The sequence below is a fragment of the Danio rerio genome, chromosome 17 (genome assembly GCF_052040795.2).
Source record: "Danio rerio strain M-AB ecotype USA chromosome 17, GRCz13ab, whole genome shotgun sequence".
Lineage (NCBI taxonomy): Eukaryota > Metazoa > Chordata > Actinopteri > Cypriniformes > Danionidae > Danio > Danio rerio.
Genome location: NC_141037.1, coordinates 23944673 through 23967160, shown reverse-complemented (window position 1 = coordinate 23967160; position 22488 = coordinate 23944673). Strand labels below are relative to the sequence as shown.

Sequence of the window (22488 nt, the reverse complement as noted above, 5' to 3'; positions counted from 1 at the left end):
CTTCTGATGTATTTGCATATGAGACGTCTGCATACCTTTCTCAGTGCGGAGCCGTTTGAAGGAGTCAGTCTTGGAGAGGCCAGGATCTGAGATGATCTTTGACCCCAGTTTGACGGTCAGGTCAATGGAGCGGTATCCCTGAGGAAGTTTACGCTCATACAGCAGAGTCAGCAGCTGGGCCAAGGTCATCTCCGGTGGCAACGGCTGACCTGGAGGGAAAAAGGTTTGAGGCTATATTAAAAGAGGTACTGAACTAAAGTATTTTCATGTATTAATCACTTTTTCTACTGCCACTGAGTGCAAAGCTTATAACGAAGCCTAAATGATTTGCATGGAGCAAAATCAGAATGTTTTTGTAGGGAATAATAAAAAGATTTGACATTTGCACTTGCTTGCTCTATTCTGCAAACGATTATAGAACACTGCACTAGCCATTTTATGTGTCTCACAGAAAAGGAACAAATTCAAACAATGGTATTACTGTAAACATTCAGATCTATAGAGTCTAAAATATAGATCTATAGTCTTAAATATACTTTATAATCAAACTAGCAATTTTAACTAGCTTATCTCTAGACATGTCAGTGATCAGAGATTGTGCAAATCCATTTTAATTTGTGATGTTTTCTTAACTGCTGATTTTTCTTTATTGGGAGGAAAGCAAGCAACACATATTTAAAAATTCTTTTAAACCTTTCTATCAAAAGTTTGGACAGCTTTTGGATGTTTTAAAGTTTTTTTTTCAGTTTTCTATGAGAGAAATGACTAGGAATAATAAACAGTAGAAAACGGTCAAACTACTTGCTCTATAAACAAGTCTGTTCATAACTATAAAAAGTAGAACAATATAATAAGAAAATGTCCATTTGCATTGTTGAGCGGCATAACAACCTGTTTTTAATGTATGAAAATTAATCAAAGTGAATGAGATTGGAAGCCAAAAAGATTCTAATGGCTGTGCCTGCTCGTATGTCAAGAATAAGGTCAATACTGCTGCAAAGGTGTATACAATATATTTTGTCTACTAATAAAATAATGAAAAATTGCTTTAAAACAATATCAGAATCACTGAATTACATTAAACTGAACTACACTGTTTCAATTTACTATGATCTTCTTTGTGAAGCTGTTTTGACACAATTTGCATTGTAAAAGCGCTATACAAATAAAGGTGAATTGAACTGAATTTTACTGCATGCTAGAAGCTGGTTTATATTTCTGCATTGAGTGATCGCAATGACCCAAGCCACCTGCCTTTCACGAAGCCATGCATTTAGATTTCTGTGCACTGTTTGTGTTGTTCTGCAATAACACTTTCAAAACACTAGCTGGTAGTAGGTTTTTATGTTCCTTTGAGTCTGGTTTCTTCGCGGGTTTTTTTTTTTTTTTTTTTACTCTACCTTAAACGTACAAGTAGCTAAAACTTGCTTATTCAGAGGCAGGAACTAGCGGACATGCAGCAACATTATTCATAAGATAAACACAAAACAAAAGTTTCCATCTGGAGCTACTTTACAGGACTCGACACTTGTAAACACTCGCTCGCGGCTACAGCACCACCCACACTCATCACAGCTACCAAGCTGACCAATGTAAGAGCTTGCGCGATGCGTTGTTGCAACGTGTAGTTACATTTCTCGAGGGGTGCGTGTCAGCATCTGCGTCAGCCACAGTGAGGGCTATGCAACCACGCAAAGGCTGCGCCAGACCATATGCATGCGATTGACGCAGAAGTATAAACCAACCTTAAGTGTCTGCAAGTGTGTTGCTGCCCCACCGCAGTTCACTTAACACCCACTGGTGTCGCTAATAACAAGCATTTACAAATTTTGTAATAAAGAATTTTTTCTCGCCATTTTCTCACCCTGGAAGTGATTCCAACCCTTAATGAGCTTAAAAAAAAGATAATATTCTAAAGAACTGGAAACCATCAACTTCCATAATATTTTCAATTCCCACTGTACGCATCAATGGCTACCAGTTTCTTTTTCTATTCTCTATTGAGTTTTAAAAAATATATGAAACTCAGAAAATCAGTGTTTCTCAACCATGTTCCTGGAGAACCACCAACACTGCATGTTTTGGTTGTCTCTTTTGTTTGTCACACCAGCTACAGCTCTTTTAGTCTCTGCTAATGAGCTGATGATCTAAATCAGGTGTGTTTGGATGAGGAGACATGGAAAATGTGCAGAGCTGGTGGTCCTCCAGGAACATGGTTGAGAAACACTGATCTAAATGATAGGTTCTGATTCTTTTCACTGAATCAAATGCAAAAACAAAATGGCAGATGAGAAAGTGTACAACTGTGTAAAAACCTTTTTTCCATTCAGCATGGCGGATCAGAAATTACACACTTCAAATACTGAACGACACTTAAAAGGGGACAAGATAAGACATAGAAGGAAGCTTTGAAATTGACATGCATCATCAGACTCTCTGCTTCTCTGAATAAATGCAGTGAGGTGAAGTGCCAGGCAGATGGGGACAGGCACCGGGGTGACCTCAATGCTCTTCCTCATCTGTATGGAGGAGCGCGGTGAGGAACGCAAAAGAGTACAGAGTGGGCGAGAGGAGCAGACAGAATGTGAACGCGTGACAGAACAAGAGTGCGTGTTTGTACCCGGCAGTAGTTTGTGACAGAGGTGGAAGACAGGCACGCTGATGGTTTTGGCAGACGGATCAACTCCTGAGGAAGCTGCCAGCTTGTCACTAAGGACACGCCCTCGTCGGGATGGAGGACGTGGAGGAGTGGACAAGGCCCTCTTCGACTGAGACTTCAGACCTGGAACACAACATGAAAATGAGCTGCAACCTGATCCAACTAGATCAATAATTACAAAAGCTTATGGCAAGCCGTTTTAGCATTTAAACCTTTGTTTTGACTATCCATAAATATATTTAGAGATATCTCTAATTATATTTTGACTAGTCATAATTATAATTTGACTAGTCAGAATGACAATTAGAGATATCTGCAATTACAATTGTACTAGTACGAAATCAGATTGGAGATATCTGCAAATATATTATGACTAGTCATATTCCTCCATTGACTTCCATTGAAAAATATTTGCAGATATCTCTAAATGAGTTTTGACTAGTCATAATTGTAATTAGAGATATCTCTAAATGAATTTTGGGTTCATTTGTTTTGGGTTTTTTATAGGTGGCAAGGGTTGCTGTAAGACGATGAAAGCGGAATCTTGTTGGTTGTTATCTGGTTGCTAAGTTGTTTCAGGTGGCTGGCACAGTGTTATAATGCTTGAGTTTTTTTTTAAGTAGTTCGTGGATGGTTGTTAGATGGTTGCACTAGTCGGCTGTTAGTATTTTTCCATATTCTTGTTAACGGCATGCAGTGATAGGAAACTTTCAGTGATGCAATGCAGGGTGATTTTCAGTGATTCAATGCAGGGTTAAACAGTACCTGAGGCAACAACGACACTGTAGTTGTCTTGGAAACCATTATCAGCTTTCATCTTTTCCTTTTCCTCATGGTTTTTCTTCTCTTTATCCTCCTTTTGTTCATTGATCAGTTTTGCTGTGATGCTAGGTGTATCTAAAGGGTTAAAAAAATACCAAGTTATCTCACAGTACGTGTGCAGTCAGCCTGCAGGCTCGAAAAATACATTTCCCTTTAGAGACATATGCAACGAACAACATGTCATTTTAACTGATAATCTGAATATCTGAAAGTAAAGATGTAATATGCCCATGAAGAAACAGCAATCCATAACGATAACGACCTGCTGTGCTTCCTATGAGGGTCTTCCATCTATGGAAGTGATGCAAGCACGAGAACAGCTCCGAGACAAGACAACTTATGTACGGTATATCTTGAAGTCTTCAGAGGAAACTAAGACTATATCTGCCACACTCAAGGTCTCAAGCGACAAGCAATTCATCACACACACATGCTGATGACCATGCCACATGACAGTTTTAGCCCTACATGCTTTGTGCATCAGACCTTGAAAGTCTGAAGATGTAGCAAAAGCTGAATCTAATAGATCTGATAGACTACTGCAGGCTCCATGCAAAACTAGCTCACTGTATGACTGATGGAAATTCATTCAACCTGATCAAGGGAAAATGTTTTGTGAATTAAATGGCTAATGTGAATGATCTTAATGGTACTAAAAATGTTAAATCAATTGTCTACAATTATTTTTTTAATAAATCAAATAAATTTGTTTTTATTTGATTAAAAAAAAACATTGGTGTGGATTTTGTACTCAGGAAACAATTCACATTATCAGTGCTGAAAACCGTGAATTAATAAGTGTAAAACCTTTTTGTTTTCAAGATAAAAGATCAAATCATTGTTTATTTACAAATATTAACGTCTATAAATGTTATAAATGTCTTTACAGTCATTTTTGATCAACTGAATTGCTTTATGATACCTTATTTAAAAATAAAAGCTTTACTAACCAAACCTTTTGAATAGCAGTGTATCCATACCTGAGACTCGGTCCAATACTTCTGATAGTGTAGTTGAGATGGGCAGATGCAGTTTGCGAAACTTGTGCCCTGCTCCATACATGGGGTGCTGGATCACATGACTTGTGGCATTAATGCGCCCTTTATAAAGCTGAGGCAGAGCAAAAGAAAAACAGCGACGGGTCACCTTAGCAGTGTGCAAACCTATTATACAGTAAAAAGGTGCATTAGGATGATATTGCACTTCAACATATATCTTAGTGTCCTTATTATGATATTTTTAATGTCTCATAATACAGTGGTTCCCAACCTTTTTTGCCTGAGACCCCCCATTTCCCCATAAAAATATTTTAAGGCCCCCCTCCACATCTAATGATGATATCACTCATAAGTTGGCAGTAGGTATTATAAAATTATTCAAACGAACTGTATGTTTATTACTTTATCTAGATATACTTATGCACAAATAATAGCCTAATATAAAAATATAAAAGCAAAACATCAGTAGGCCATTTTTAATTGGTACACCTTGCGGTATTTGGGATGAGTCGACTGGAAACGCTTAATTGGATGCCTCATGCATTTGTTAGCAAGAACTTGCTGCAGATAACACACTGTGGCTGGGTTAGCGACTCTGCTTCGAGAAAATGGAATAAAACCATAGTTCAGGTAACTATCCTGCATTTCATGTTTCCAGTATTGCTAGTGCTGAGACCTGAAATGTTTGGAGCTTCCTCACCTGGGTCCAGTATAACTGCTCAAGACAAATCACAAAATGAACTAAGGCAACATAATCGTTCTCCTTATTGTCCACTGTTAAAAACTTTTTAAAATATGACGCAACCCCCAACAGAGGTCGCTGAGGTCCCCTTGTGGGCCGGGACCCCCCTGTTGGGAACCGTTGTCATAATACACATATGGAATCATTTTAAATACTTAATCTCTAGTTCAATAAACTAATGACCAAAAGAACAAAATGACTCAAAGAAATGATATATAATCCTTAATCATGAACAAAGACCTTGTCTTTTATTCATGTTTTAGAAATTGATTTAAATGTCAATAGAAAATACTACAGCTGTGGGGGAAACAAACTGAGTGCTATTCAACAAAATTTGAAAGCAATGGAATTTTAAAGCTCTGCTTGCGTCAACTAAAAAGTGATGATTATAAAATGAATATTTGAATTATTTATAAAGTCCTCACTGGGTCTGAATTAGGCTTGGGCGGTATTTCGGTATTATGGTATACCGCGGGATCTAAAAATAGCAACGGTGTCAGTTTCAATACCGTTATAAAATATAAATATCCTTTATTTAATGCCTACAAAAACATATGTGTGATTGTCATCATGGGACAGTGTGGAGGAGAGAGAGAGAGGAAGAGGGAGAGGGAGGGGGAGAGGTGACGTGACATGTCGCGCTTCAAAGTGTCCTGCAGTTTGGCAGTATTTACGGTTTCGACTGAACAGAAGGGAGACGTGGTTAATAGTAACGAGAGGTCTGCATTAGAGCTGAAGATCTTTGCCCGAACCCGGCAAGACCCGAAAAAATCCAAATCCCTGCATTAAAATCCATCCCTGCAAAGGTGAAACAAATGATGATGAAGTAGTAAAAAAAGCGAATTATTACGGCGGTCAAGCCAGTCACTCAGAAAGAGCGCATTCCAGCCGCAGGTATTTCGCGGTCGCTCATACACTGCGTATTACGGTAGAGCCCTAAACCGCAAGCTGACAGACAAAAAGAAGAGGCCATTCGCTAAAGTGAAACTGCTGTCATGGAAAATTAAATGGATGTTCCTGACTGGTAGAAGATGAACAAACAATCCAACCCAAAACTTGCAAAATCAGCCAGATCAGAACTCTGCATCTCGACCTGTAGCCGCAGGAAAAGGTGTTCAGCTGCTGGACCCCGTGAGCGCAGGACTGCGCTAAGCCTGTGGATTTAAATGTTCCTCCACAAACACACGTAGCCTAATCTTGGTGAGTAAAGGGTTTTTTAATTATAAATAAATATTAATTAAACCATATAATCATAATGTAGACAGAGTATACAGGCTAATGGTGGCATTATTCTTTTATTATTCAGCTTCACCGCCGCCTTAATGCCAGATTGTGAAGAGAAGTGGAGAAACACATCTTGCAGAGCCTTTACCTTAATTTCGTTATTGCCAAAATACCCGTCATCATTTAGAGTTTATTTTAATTTGATTTGTTAAGAAAGATTTTTTTTCATTTGTGTGTTGGCCAATATAAAGTCTAAGTGCATGTACCTAGACCTATAGAGTGCTGATATGTTACGATGTTACAGAGGACTTACTTTATTTCTTTGTTCCAACTTTTAAGTGGCATATAGCCTAGTCTACGTTTGTTACGAATAAATGATGTTAAAACATATAAATGACTCATTCTTGAAAAAATGCAATAGAGCTGTGTGCATGAGCACATTTGAATAATGTCGGGCTGTAAATGGGTTTGGGCTTTATAAAGCTGTCAATCAAACTGTACCTGTCGGACTCGGGACCTATCGGGTATAATTTTTATGGCCCGATTACAGCTCTGCATTCCCGCTGCAGTACCGCGGGAGCCGGCCAGATTTCTTATGGTGTGGGAGTAAATTTCTGAATAAATCGCGGGAGAGATGTGTGTGTGTGTATGTGTGTGTGTGTGTGTGTGTGTGTGTGTGTGAGAGAGAGAGAGAGAGAGAGAGAGAGAGAGAGGGGTGCTGTGCGTCGCCTCTCTCTCTCTCTCTCTCTCTCTCTCTCTCTCTCTCTCTGACCGCGAGCCTAAGGTCGCATAGAATGTATTCAGTTTCTGAATGGTTTAGGCTCAAGCCAACAGTTTGGTGACGCTGTCTGAGCCTTACGTCATAATTTTTTTATTACGCCGGTAATACCGGAAACCGGGGTAAAATATGGAGGCGGTTTGACGGTATCAAAATTTGGATACCGCCCAAGCCTAGTCTGAATCCACACACACAATGGATCACAAGAGTGGTGGGATGCTTCTCAACCAAGGAGAATATTTGGAATTGGACTTATATTGGGTTCACACCAATCAAAGCACTGGCTCCAGTTTCCTCTTGGGATGTTTTTCACTTCAAGCTAAATTTCCTCTCGAGTTGAATTACTTCTGACTGAGGTCATGTTGAACATCTATGAACTTGTTTTCTACTGAAAAAAACTTTAAGTGCTCTTCACATTGATTAATTACCCAAGGTTCCATCATGTTTCTTTGATCAAATATTAGATTTTCAAAGTTGTGGTATTCTTTTAGAATTACCCTGTATTTACACGGCAGGCACTGTGGAAATCTGCGAATGAACATCCTGAAGTGAAGTTAAGATTTCCTGTGCTCAGGTTAGTAGGGATTAGTGAACACTGTGTATTGACCATTTAAACTTCCTTCCACTCTGAAGTTCAAAATGTTTGTACGCCTTTTTTTTCTCATATTCATATGCGAAAAATTTGTCACATAAAAAACCTTGCACACTGGGCCCATTGCACATTAATGAATCCATTAGGAAAAAACGTAAAAAAATTTAGAGTCAGTTCAAGCAGTGTTACTTTGCTTTCCTCTCTCTCCTCCAAAATAGAAGAAGTTTTGGAGGCAGTGTGTCAACACGAATCACACAACATGAGGTTGAATTTATTTTTAACGCACGGAAATTACGGATGAAAATATCAGATTCAGTGTGCAATAGTTCCTGCATAAAGCTGTCATCTATCAAGCTGGTTATCAGAACAGTGTGGTGAAACGACAGGAGCTAAAAAGCACAGATGTAACGATGATCACTCAATTATCACTAAATGACCTGTCAGCGACAAACAGATTTGGTTTTAGATTTAATTTAATTACATTAAAGTAAAAATGTGCAAGATATTTTACTCTTAATAAGTAAAGGTTATAAAAACACCTCAGCTGTTTAAAGTACTACTGCACTTTTTCACATACCAGAACTTTTACAATAAAAGTGCACAAGACACTACTTTAGAAGTCATTGTTGAGTTTTGTACTGTATATAATATAATTACATCACAAAAAAAATCCCTTGATAAATTGCAATTAAAAGATGTAATCGTTGCTCATCACTAATCATAACATAAAACAACAATAAGCATCTCAAAAGCTTTCCCCTATCCACAAAGGCAAGACTCATCCCTCTTGAAGGTGGAGGTAAAGGTCTGTCTGAAAGGGAAAAATGACATCCATGCCTTTGAGAGGACACCCCCGATCGCCCGGCTCTCTGACTTGATCTAATGTGTAAACATTAACTTTTAAGAGCTCCTCTGTCTGGACTCTCTGTGAAAGCCAGATGATTAATCTAAGCTGAAACACACACAGTCCAACGGTAATTTACCAAAGGAACGACCTGCTGAACGACTCTCCGGCTAAAAAAAGACATCTTACGTCTTTACGATTTGGCTTCATTCCAGTTTGGCAGACAGAGGAGAGGCATAACTCTATGTGTTGTCTAACGGGTGAGCCGTTATGTCCTCTAACATTTAGATTATGTGAAAGGTGAAGTGTGTAATTGCCACACCAATTGCAAAACTGAATTTCCCCGACACTCCTCCCACCAAAATAGTTTTACACTCTCCATTTTCCACAAAACAAGCCATTTTCTTCAGTTAAACTACTAGCTTCTGCATAAATGATGAGAATTTGAGAAAGCAGCTGCCCTCTGGTGGTCAGCAATAGCGTGATTTGCCTTGAAAAGAGCTGCAGTTCAGAGGCAATGGAGGTTTAAATCCCTCTGAGATGATGTAAAGGTCAGGGTAATTTTCCCTGTGAGTGAAGAGGCTTTTCGGAGCTTTACAGCAACTGCAATAAATCATTTAACAGACTAACCAAGCAAAACAGCTTCTATATAAAATAAAAGAACAGCTCTGGAGAGCATTGTTTCAGCTTAGGTGGATTTTCAAAGCATATGTTTGTGAAAGTGTGAGCTCCTACCGGACAGGGAGACTGAAGGAAGACAGTAACTTTCTCATCTTCGAGCATGAGTTGTAGAAATAGTCGACGTATAAATCCAGAGATGTTCCCTGAGACTGGAACGTTCCCCCGCTGAGGAGCTGACTGGAACAACTCACACAGAACCTTTACAACGACAAATACAGAATACTTAATTTTGAAAACAGACTTCGTTGAAATGTGTGTGAAAACAATGTGTATATCAGTTAAAAAAAAAATTTATTAGCCTGTGAATTATTTTTTTTAATACATTTCTAAACCTAATAGATTATATAACTAATTTTTAATAACTGATTTCTTCTATTTTTGCCATGATGACAGTAAATAATATTCGACTAATTTGACTAGATATTTTTCAAGACACTTCTATACAGCTTAAAGTGACATTTAAAGGCTTAACTTGGTTAATTAGGTTTAATTAAATGCAAAAAAAATGTGTGTGTGTGTGTGTGTGTGTGTGTGTGTGTGTGTGTATATATATATATATATATATATATATATATATATATATATATATATATATATATATATATATATATATATATATATATATATATATATATATATATATATATATATTTATATATATCTTTTTGCATTTAATTACATTTTTATGCATACAGGAATGTTATCTTTTTATTATATCTACTTCTTTTTTTGCTAAATCAAAAAAAAACCTTCCAAACACACCTGTGCCATGAGCCTCTGGTTGTTTGGATGGCAGGAGATGCACTGCAGGAAGAAAGCCACTGTGGCATTCTCGATGGCGGTCCTCTGCTGTGTGGTGAGTCCACTACTGCGGCTTGATGACGCCAGTGAGTATGACGCACCTGATGTGTGAGGTGCAGCGCTGGCGTGTGAAGTGCTGGGCGATGCTCCATGCCCACAAACACTGCTGCTGCTGCTGTTTGCATTAGCGTTAGCAGTCCCACTAGCACTCGAGTGGCACAGAAGAAACAACAGCGCCGTCCAGAGCGGGTTTACCTCCGGGCCACCCAGCCAGTCCTTCATGGTGTGACTGTTTCCTACTTCTGTAAGAAAGCGCAAAACCGGAGCCGCGAGCTCAGGAGACAAAGGCGGCCTGTTGGTGGAGGAAGGTGAGTGTTGGTTATGTGAATACGGCCGTCTCTCGGTCTGTGAGGAGAATCCTGAAGGTAAAGGAAGATCCGCGCTGACCAACAGGTTGCAGCAAAGGTCAGCCAAGCTACGCACCAGCAAGGAAGGCAGACCGGAGTCTAACAGCTGCTGAATGGCACCAGGAGACTGGGATGCAGCTGCAAGGGTCACCAGCTGGCACTCTGAGAGGGAGATGGGCACGGTTACTGGTGTTCGAGCATGTTTGGAGTCATCGGTGAGGGAGGCGGCGCTGTTTAAGTCATGCTGCTTCTTGCCGTCGTCGGTCATGGCCATCCGGCGCTGCGCGTTGGTCTGGGCAGACGAGGGCGCCACGATACCCATCCAGGACATGAGAAGAGAGAAGTAATTGGGGTGGATGTGGCACATGGAACAAAGCAAGCTGTCCACAGCCTTCTTTAAAACCATGTTAGAGGGCAAAGACATGGACCAGTTGTACAACAACCTGCAAGACATTGAAGAGAATTAATAGTTCAGGTGGCCTAAAAAACATCCTCATGTTTAACTTATGCTCAGAACTGTTAGTATTAACGGCTGCCGGTGTTTTATTTGCTCCGTGTACATGGCGAAGGTTGTTTCACTTTGTTCTACTCTGTACCTATAAAGTATTCATACCTGAAGAGAGGATGAAGAGAACAAGCTCAATATACACCCTCAGCGTTTTTTCTAGATGCGGAGCACTAAAAACTTACCTCAGGCATAAACAAGCACTCATCCACAACTCTTACTTGAACATTTTGTTCTGCGCGACTGCAAAAAAAATAGTGTGCTTATCTGTGCAGACTCACTCAAAAAGCTCTCTGTTGAGTAGGCCGGGCAAGTCGTAGTCCACAGGCAGCTCATAACTGTGCCACAAGACGGATGCCACACAGTGCAGGTGTGATGGGGAGGGCATGAGCAAGCCATATTCCCGAGGGGGCGGAGCGATTGGGCCAACGTAGCCTGATGGAGAGCTCTGCTTCAGGGAAGCAACCCGGGAGGAATCATACACCCACTGGAGCAGAGCCTGGATCCTACAGTACAAACAAAAACAGAACCAAAATATCAGTAATCGATAGTAAATAATTAAAAACTGCATAAACTCAAACCCATAAGAATACAATAAAGTGCATTTTGTAGAATGTTTGATATAGCTTTTGTTATATTGTGTAATAATGAAAAGACACTTTTATGATGGCCATAGCAGCTAAATGCGTAGATTCTTGTTGAGCAATAAAACTAAATAATTCAGAATGCTCTCTACTATTTTATTCTTTGAATTGAGAAATGTAAAATACATAGAAGGCTAATTCAGATCAATGACAGCTTCAAATGATTAAATTAGTCATAATGACGATATTGAAAATCATAATTGTGATTAAAGTCAACAGTGAAGTAAAACTATGAGTAATAATTACAGACAAGAGGTGAATTTTAGTCATATCTATTTGAACTTAGGCCAGTTATGACTGTCAGAATTATGATTTACCGAACCATTACTTGTTTTCCTATTTGGTGTAAATGAGTTTCAATACTATAAGAAATAGAATCAATCAACCAATGAGTAAATAGGAGCATGAATGAATGAGTAAATGAATGGGAGAAATAATGAATGAATGAATGAATGAATGAATGAACGAAAGAATGGATGGATGGATGGATGAATAAAGGGTTGAATCAATCAATCAACAAGTAAATGTGAGAATGAATGAATGAATGAATGAAGTCAATGAGTGAATAGTAGCATGAATGATTAAGTAAATGAATGGGAAAAATAATGAATGAATGGATGAATGGATTAATGAATGGATAAACTAAACAATGAATGAATGAATCAATCAATCAATCAATAAATTAATCAATGAGTAAATGGGAGAATAAATGAATGATTGCGTAAATGAATGGGATATATAATGAATGAAAGCATAAATGAATGAATGAAAGAATGGGTAGATAAATTAATGGATGAATGAATCAATTAATCAAGCAATCGATCAACCAATCAACCAATGAGTAAATAGGAGCACGATTGATTGAATGAATGAATGAATGGATGGATGGATGGATGGATGGATGGATGGATGGATGGATGGATGGATGGACGGATGAATAGATGGATGGATGGGTGGATCAATCAATCAATCAACCAATGAGTAAATGGGAGAATTATTGAATGAAGTCAATGAGTAAATAGGAGCATAAATGAATGAATGAACAAAAGAAAGGATGAATGAATAAAAAAAATAGATGAATGATTGAATGCCCAGGATTTCAGATGCCCTGATACAGTGAACAAACAAATCAGTCTAAAGATAGTTGTAGAACAGGCTACAAACAATTTATGCAATAAGCAAGTATTGTGATATCATTTTCCATAATAAAAGAGAACACACCTGTCTTTGGTACCGGGGTCCTGAGTGGTGCCAAGCTGGTAGAGAATGTCTATAGTAGAGTCTGAGGAAAGTCCGTTTAACCTCCCGAAGAGTAACGGACTATTCAGATCTACAACAAAGAACACCAATCAGCAATTGAAAGTAAAAGCAAAATAAAATCCTGCTACATTCAAACTAGTCTGAAAAAAGCTAGTCTGAAATCTCAAGAGTCAGGGTCATGTATTATTCAAATATAGAGGACAATCAGCAGTGAGGAGAAATTATTATGAAAATGATGGTTAGGTCTTACTGGCTAAGTCCGTTCCAGAAGCCGCGCAGTTACGCAGTAATATGTCGATGAGCTTAAGACCTATGCGTGTGGACTGCAGGCCGATCTTCACCAGCACAGCCTCAATGTTGGGCGAGTGCATGCCACAGTACGGAGACATGAGCAGGGCGGCGCAGGTCTGCAGGAGGTTTGCTGTAGGAGCAGCAGCACTGGCCATCATGGCCTCCAGATCAGAAACGTGAGTCAAGCAATGGTGCAGCAACCGTAACCAGCCAATACTGAAAAAAACAGGCAAAAAATTTGAATTATTATTATACACTTGGGTCTAAAATGAGAAATCAAACTTCTCAACACACCGATTGGTAAAACACAGATACCTGGTTTTGGAGACTTGGTCCTCAGAGGGCAGGAATGGATTGTTTACAGTGGCAGAGGAAGTGTTTCCGAAAGCAGTCAAGCCCAGTAGTTTGATCTGCGAGAGGCCAAGAGTGCTAGCGTCCCGCGGCCGGTGCAACCTCAGACACACAGCAGACGCCACCTCTGCCTTTACCAGCTGGAACTTGATGTAGGTGAGACCACTCGTGATGACTGGAGTCGACAAGGGAAGCATGTTCACACCATCTGCGCTGATCTCCACAGATACCGAGGATGGACATGCTAGGGAAAAGAAAGAGTAGCATTAAATACTAATTTAACCGATTCCAGGGCAAAAGCCATTACAGACAGATTTCGCGGAGGAATAAAACAAATGTCCTTCTTCTTCTGACCTACCATAAACCAGCACTTAACATTATTTAATAAAAAATTTGACTAAGTATATATCTAACCTCTCAAAACTGTTTAAAACAATTGTTGATGTTAATATTTTTATTATTATTTTAAGAATAAGAAAAATAGAATAATAATAATAATAATGTTTATTATTGTGTTTGCATTATTTTTAAAATAGAAAAGTTGTATGGCTGAGAAAATTGCAATTACATTTATTTTGAAATAATGTATACCGTTATATCAAATAATGTAACCGTGCATTGTTATATCAAAATAAAAAAATACTAATTTAATTCCGTAATTTAAATTTTAATTTATTATTTACATGTAATTAAATTTTTGAACTGAATTAAAAAAAATTTATTAATTAAATAATTTTTTAATATTTTTTTATTTGCAATTTAAATTGTAATTTGATTTAATTTAAAAACCTTGAGAGCAGACTTCAATAGGTCAAAGCTTCATATACTCTGCAAATATAATATAATACAGCTGTGTCATGTAGGATTTGGACCACAAATATTGTGCATGTGTGTACACTCACTGGCAAGGGATGCCAGGTGCGGCTGTATGTGGATTTCCTTGAGCAAAACAGCAGCGGGCAGGTGGATGGTGAGGTCGCACCAGGCCTCTTCAGGAAGGAATATGTAAGACCAAGCAGCAGATCGGGCCCTTCGATGTGGAGGTGTGGCCTGAAGCAGCACTTCTGCTGGCTGTGCTGTGGGACTGCTGGAAGTGATGGTGCCTGCAAGAGAACAGCAAAAGCTATCAATACCAATATAGATGAACAGAGAAAGAGAGCTTTGAGTTTATTGCCATATCCACTTCTCTAGCTATTTTGTTGTAAAACAGATCAAACAAATTTACTTTTTATAAACAACATTTTTCTATAATAAAAAGGCTTACAACAATAAAAAAGTAGTGCTGTGCAAGGATGAATTGCGAGTTTGTTTTGACATAATATACGTGTGTGTACTGTGTATATTTATTATGTACACAACCGGTCAAAAGTTTGGGGTCAGTTTTTTTTATTATTATTATTTTATTCAATAATTAAAATAAAATTATTTTGTTCATCAAGGCGGCATTTATTAAATGAAAAAAAAGACATTATTCCAGTCATCATTGCTTTTAGTACAATTACCATTAATAATAATAATAATAATAATAATTTAAAAAAAAATATATATATATATAATATATTAAGTTTAATGATAATCTATAATATCTAAGAAACATAATTGCTTAGTTTAATAGTAGTTTTGTTTTTATGAATATCACATACATACATAATGCATATATCTATATAATTCACACACACATATATTATGTCTCAACAAACATTTATTATTATTAATAAAATTAAAATCTAAATTTAAAATAAAATAAAAATTAACATATTATTTGCATGTGATTGATATTTGTAGAGCAGCACTTATAAAAAGACAACAACATCAAAAACAGCAAATAATACATCATAAAATAAGATCAAAATCTAAAAGAGTTTTTTGATTAACATTTTTAAGCATTCACATTTTAGATAAACTGATGTTAATATGAAAAGGCAGAGCTTGGGTGCTAACCATTTTCACTTTTCTTTTTTAATTTCAGTTTTGAGCAACTATATTTGGGTAAGCAGTCAACGATTTTCTTGATGTTCTAGATCAGTGGTTCTCAAACTTTTTTCACCAAGTACCACCTTAGAAAAAAATTGTCTCTCCAAGTACCACCTTACGACGCTATTTTTTAACCAGTATTAAAAAATAGCGTCGTAGGCCTAATTAGCAGCTACAGGTGTGCACAGTTTAAAATGATGCAAATTAATTCCTATTATTAAGAATATGTATTATTGTCAATCACTTTAAACATTTTTAATAGTCTGAACATTAACTGTGCTTGCAGATAAAAAAAAAAGTTTTAGTTAAAATGTGCTTCTAAAAGTTCATTAAAAATTACCTGTTCTTAAAAAGTAAAAAGAAAACTGCTGTACTTAAATCTAAAGTATTCACAGTAGCCTATTCATCAAAAGCTGGAGATGTTGCTTGGACCTTATGAATATAGGCTATATGTCATATTCCTACACTTTCAGACAAATCTTGAAATATATGTTAAATGTACATATGACAGGGTTCATACAGGCACAGCCTAATGAAAATCAAGGAATTTTAAGCACTTTTTCCAGCACCTAATTTTTTTTTCAAGACTGACATGTTATGTATTGAAGACATGAAATGTATTCTCAGCAACCCATAAAACATTGCATAGGAATAGATACAAATAAAAACCATTAATAATAATATTTATTAATCATATATTATTAATATAATAAACCTGCACTAAATGCTTGTGATATCTTTTTTGTACTCAAGTAAAAATACTATTACACTGCTAAAATAACACAAATTTTAGTAAATAATACTAATATTAGGTAAAAGTACAAAGTACTCTTTTAAAAAGTACTAGTTGGTTACTTTTGAAAAAAAAATCAGATTTTCATTATGAAATCACTTTTTTTAAGTGTAAACCTGATTGAATGGTTTATGGTTTAATTGCTTAAATCCCAAAGCTACATGTATAGGAATTTGCACTAACAAAGGAAGTATGGTCAATTTTTTCCTTTCATGACAATTAATATTTTTCAAAAGCATTGGTAAAACTACCACATAATCTTTAAGGCCATAGAGACACTTTTTGTCCATTTTTTAAACGATATTTTCAAGCTTTGAAAGGTTAAATTAAAGTATATGGTAAAAAGATTTAAATTTAGCCTTTTATTTACATTTGTTACACTATTTTTCTTTACAATATGGCAAATTTGTTTCTTAAATAGCTGTACATCACATGTAGATTTTATTTTACACTTGATCTTAATCTAAAATAGAAACTTAAAAAAAATACAAGTACACTGTCAGTAAAAAAATAAAACAAATGGCTTCATTTTACTTGAGGTATTTAAAATGTGACAACAATACATTTATCAAAGCAGTGCTTTAAGAGCCTTATTGTTAATTTTGATAAATAAACAAGTAACAACGGATTGTTTTGACCTGTAATTCTTTAAGACAGATCAGAATACAGCTAAATGTATAAATCACACAAATACCTCATCCAGAAACATTTCCAGCATAATTCTTTTGTCGTAAAGAAACAAAAATAAATTCCACCTTTGCTAAAAGTAAGTTTCACTTTACAACACAGCCAAACAAGAAGACCATTAGCATTGTCATCGATCATGCATCAATCTAATTCTAAATACTTGATAACTTTGAATACTTTTGACTAAATTTAGTCAAGGAGCAAAGATAAATAATGTCTACTTTAATAGTGGAGAGATCGCGATTATATTCAATCTGAGCACACAGGCGATCATGAGAGGTCTTGCAGTTCATTTGAAAAAAAGCCTATTTAGGAGCTCGCATATCTGTTTTAGCGATTTGCGTACATGAATGCGCTCTCTCGTGTTAAAATAAAGCACTCGCCACATTTGCAGAAATTAGTAATTGCGCAATACCTCCATTCCCGCGCCGCCATTCAGAATGTATTTAGAGGAGTGACAGGTCAGAGGCGAGTCGACTGGCTGTCGGAGAGCGAAACCGAAACGTGTATGTAGATCATCAAAAAGGCAGGAAATATGTCCGCGGTTTAATTACTCTGTTAGACATCTCTATAGTGAAAACATCCGAGAAGCATTATTCCAACAAAACATTTGTTTTTAAGTTGTTTTTTCTGTCTCTGCAACACAGAAAGCATTTGTCCCGCCCTTACGTTTCACGCAACTAGACAAGGTCGACTGTGATTGGCTACTTTTCATGTCAGTCAAATCACGCTTCAGAATCAATTAAACTTCGGAAACTGAATTTCAGCAGCTTATGACACAAAGCACTAAAATAAAAATTCTAAGCACAGCGTTGTGATCGTACGCTTCACAAAACAGCCACTGCTGATCACATCGATGTTATATTATGCATTAAAGGATTAAAAGTGTTAATTGTTTCTTTCATTATTCAGCGGTTCCTCCGCGTACCACTTGGAGGAAGCCCGCGTACCACTAGTGGTACGCGTACCACAGTTTGAGAACCACTGTTCTAGATGTTGGTACAGACCTATAGAATGTCTTGATGTAGAACTTTAAGATTTTTTTATTGTAAATATTTCTTCCACATCCCCTTTTTCTTGTAAATAGATTTGGCATAAAGGATGCAAGACAAAAGTTAAGGGGTATGTTTATATGTTATTGTCATGAAGAAATGTGTTTTTTTCTCTTTCCTGTTTAGGGAAATTAGATTAAAAAAAAATTGTAAAAGTGACAAATATCTAGAAGATGTTTTGAATTTTATGTCTTTGCAATAAAAACCGAAAAGAAAAAAAAAAGAAAAAGAAAGGCTTTTAAAAAAAAAGCATGTTTGCTGTACCAAGAGGAGCAAAGTTGTGCAGTCCTTCTGCATTGTCTGGTTCTGAGGTGAGCACTCGTGCTTTCAGGCTGCCGTCAGCTGCTTTTCCAGGTCCAGAGTCCAGAAACTTCATGATAGTGGACACCATACTGCGTGCAGTGTTCACGATGGCCCGTGTGCTGGTGACCATGTTGTTACAGATGAGCTGCACACCACCTAAATATGCATACAGACACACAATTTCAGAACCTGCAGACTAGCTCAATGATTTTTTCTTTTCTTTTTACAGTACTAGTGTTTACATACCCATGTCATGGAAGGCTTTCAAAGCCTCACTGGTGTCAAGCACTCTCAAAATAAACCACAGTAAAGGCTCGGAAAGCTGACATGTTGAGAGAGATCCCTGTAAAAGAATGAACACAAAGAATCAATGCATATTAACTTCATTATTAACATATGGAACCAGATAAGCTAAACAGGACAACATTTTTTCTCAGATTTGTTGTAGTTCGAATGTGTAAATAAAAAAATAATAATAATAAAATAAAAAACATGTTTTTGTTATTTTTTATTTAATATATTATTAATAATACTAATATTATATTAGAAAATAATAGAAAATAACATGTAAAAATGTAATGCATTTGCAACATCTCATTTATAGTGAGAGATTTTTTGTTTTGTTTTACCTGTCGGCCCATATACCCACAGGCCATGTAAGTGAGAATGGGCTGCAGCATGACCTGGACGGATGTGGCTCTTTTGCTCAGAGTAGTCAAAATGGTAAAGAGGCCGTCGCCCACCGAGATGGCATCCAGCCCTCCATGAAAATTCTCATGTTTGGTTAAGTGAAGCCCACTAGCACCTGGACAGACAGATAAAACACATTAGCAAAATGATTAAGGCATGAAATTCAATATTATACAATATACTGTATATCATTACAAAATAAACTTTAATCATTTGTATTAATATTTAAAAACGTTATAAAAAATATTTATCTGATAACAAAGTCAACAGCCATTACTCTAGTTTTCAATATTGAATGACCAATCAAAAAAAAAAAAAAACATCTGCAGATCTAGATTTGGTGGTTAAAAACATTTCTGTCAATTTTGAAAACAGTTGTGCTGCTTAATGTTTTTGTAATAAATTACTTTATAGAATTAACTACACAATCTCCTCATATATAATGTTATATAATATAATGTAAAATAATACAATATAATATAATATAATATAATATAATATAATATAATATAATTTAACATTTATTATTTTTAAATAAAGTGATGTACCAATTATCATGGCCATGGCACTGCTGTTGCACTGCCCCAGAGCTGACAGGATTTGACTCATAATTTGCTGATTGGCCAAAACCAGATCTGCCACTCCTGCTGCTGGTCCCTGATGCTGAGCTGTGCCTGCCGCCCCACACTCTTTACTTCCACACACTTTTTCTTCATCCGACACGCTGTCAGTAGCTCCACCTGCTGGAGGAAGCCTCCCGCTGAACTCCCTATCACCTGACAGAGGCAGCATCACCAAAGCATTGACCAGTTTCAGGAGGTCAAACATCAGCTGGTCTCGTGTGGTCTCACCACACACGGCCTTAGCATCACCGGGACGGATGATATTGGCGAAAAGGCCCCCGAAACAGGCACGAGCCCCAACAGAGCTGTCGGAACCGCTGCGTGAGACCACCTTATCAGAGCAGGTGATGTAATGGTGAACCAGGAAGGTGATGGATTCGATGACGGCCAAGATGGTGGTCACAGAAACAACTTCAAAGTTTTGTTCCAGGGTGAACTCCAAAAGCTTCACCTGTGCATCTAAAGGACCCTGACCGGACTGGAATGGACCCCTTCAAACAGAGAAGAGGGTAAAAATAAAATACGGTTTAATTTTAATTGAAGGGTGTTCAAAAGACTGTCATGAAACCTTTAAAATCATGACAGGACACATGTTATTACTATAAGGGAGATTTTATACATACTTACAGGGTTTCTGCGGGTTTCTTCAAATCAAATTTAAACCTTTAAGATGTTTTTAAGATCATTATGAATTAAATTTTAGACTTGTACAGAGATAAACACTAAGGATTTTTTTCTAATGGAGCGGTTACTTCTGTAAATAGTTTTGGCATTAATGGAAGATCATGTAAAGGGATGTGATGCTTTAGTTTTCTTTAGGGAATTTCATTTAAGGAATTTGCTGTAAAACTGTCTAACAGCTATTGTAAATTATATCTCTTTGCAATAAAAAAAAATGTAATATATAAAAAAAAAATTTGAGAAAGTATTGGTGAGTGGGTATCAGCCCGATTGGGTAGCTTTACTTGGACATAGGGAAATTAAGATGTTTAAATTTAAGTTTAAAATGATTTAATACCTACAACCCAATATTTAAGTGAATTTAAGACTTTAAAGCCTAAAATTTTCTTTTTGAAATTTAAAACATTTTGAGACCTCGAGAACACCCTGGCTGAAGACCAGTGTTGGAAGTTATAATATCTGTGTAATAAAGTAATAATATCTGAGTTTTTTTTTTTTAAATGTAATGCGAGTTACTTTATGTATTAGCTTTTTTTTTTTTTTTAAATCCTTGCAAGTTCTGAAAGAGTTTAAGGCTCAGCCGGGTAAGAACGCAAATCTAAAGTAATGCATTACTTTTCATAAAAACCAACTAAGTATTTTTTAGGAAGTAACTCAATATTCTAATGCATTACTCTCAAAAGTACAGTAACACTTCTTATGATTTAGTTACTGTAACACATTACTTTTTATATATATTAAATCGGTTTTCGTAACAATGAGGCGTTTGTCCGTTACTTTGTAAATTCATTAATTATGGCTGCAGTTTAACCTACATCTTACTATAAAGTGAATTTAACGAATGTATTTAACATGTTTAAGGGTTCAATACAACAACTTTTATGATGCTGAAGAAACTTTAGTTTTTGCTTTTTTTCTGATATTTTCATGTTTGTGCTGGTAGTCTGACTTAAATAATTGTTTAAAAATAACTTTTTGTTTAAGTCTGTCTTGTGTTTTAGTTGTGAGAATCCAAATTAATTAAAACTGTAAAGTTGATCAACAGTGTATTCTCCATGCAGCACTGAAGTGATGTTATGAGGGCATTAATGGGAGAATTGAAAGAGTTATTTGGAAAAGTAACTCAAAAACGACTTAACAGCAATGTATTACTTTTCGCTGTAATCTATAAAGTATTTGAGTGACTTTTTGAATTAAATAACTAGTAACTAACTATATTTGAGTAACTAGCACAACACTGTATACGACAACTGTCTTTAACCATCATCAGCTCAGTTATGTCTTTTAAGTGCAAAAATGACTTGTTTGAGATGTTTTCTGTCATGACAACTTGATATAAACAAATACACCATAACCTATCTTTGATAGGACAACCTGAGGTTATCAAGACATCAAATCAGTCATAAACATGATTCAGGGATGCAAACTCTCCACTCTATTGGTTAATAAGCCTGTCATACAAAGAGGATTACAGTATTATGCATTTGCTCTCAGACAGAGATGTGTCTAAATATGTTTATATATTTATATTGTAGCCTTTGCAATTATACACCCCCACCCCACACCTCAAAAAATGCTTTATAGATGTACACAATTCAAGTGAATGGCTCATTTTAGGAAGAAAATTAAGAGTTTTGACAAAAGGTGAGAACTTTGCACCCCCGATGATTGTCATAAGCCCATTATAATTGTGTCAAGAATTTTTTTCTGATCACTTTTTTTTAGTGGAACAACATAAATTTGTCTTTAGAATTCCTCATTAATAGTGTCAATGCTCACATACAATAGTGTCAATTCATTTAAAACAGCATCGTTAACATTTATTGACATTTAATGTAACATTAAATTAAATTTGTACCACTGTAGTTGAGGTCAAGAAAAACATTGGGATAATGTTATAAAATGAATGCTACAATAATAACGACATCCTAAAAAATCATGTTTATGAGAGATTTATGACACGTTCTGTTGTCTTAATAATTTCAAGTTATCATAACAAAGACTGATCATGATGTATGTCAACTTTTCAAAAAAACTACTCAAACAATGTGATCTTTGCAATTAAAATGACATAATAGAGGGAATG

At 36.4% G+C, this 22488-nt stretch overlaps 1 protein-coding gene across 28 annotated transcripts in view; it reads right to left on the bottom strand.

The window, feature by feature from the left end:
• Positions 1-22488, bottom strand: part of birc6 (baculoviral IAP repeat containing 6) — a 156234-nt gene that overhangs the window by 79411 nt on the left and 54335 nt on the right. For all 28 annotated transcript variants that reach the window (XM_087290400.1, XM_087290404.1, XM_087290420.1 and 25 more), the window contains exons 46-60: positions 19647-20212; positions 19038-19213; positions 18655-18751; positions 18370-18564; positions 14502-14702; positions 13564-13843; positions 13208-13464; positions 12919-13027; positions 11335-11559; positions 10103-10991; positions 9395-9538; positions 4462-4591; positions 3425-3556; positions 2621-2782; positions 36-209 (exon numbers count right to left, since the gene is read on the bottom strand). In XM_087290400.1, the coding sequence (XP_087146526.1) occupies positions 36-209; positions 2621-2782; positions 3425-3556; positions 4462-4591; positions 9395-9538; positions 10103-10991; positions 11335-11559; positions 12919-13027; positions 13208-13464; positions 13564-13843; positions 14502-14702; positions 18370-18564; positions 18655-18751; positions 19038-19213; positions 19647-20212 (3737 nt within the window). The remainder of the gene's footprint in view (positions 1-35; positions 210-2620; positions 2783-3424; positions 3557-4461; positions 4592-9394; positions 9539-10102; positions 10992-11334; positions 11560-12918; positions 13028-13207; positions 13465-13563; positions 13844-14501; positions 14703-18369; positions 18565-18654; positions 18752-19037; positions 19214-19646; positions 20213-22488) is intronic.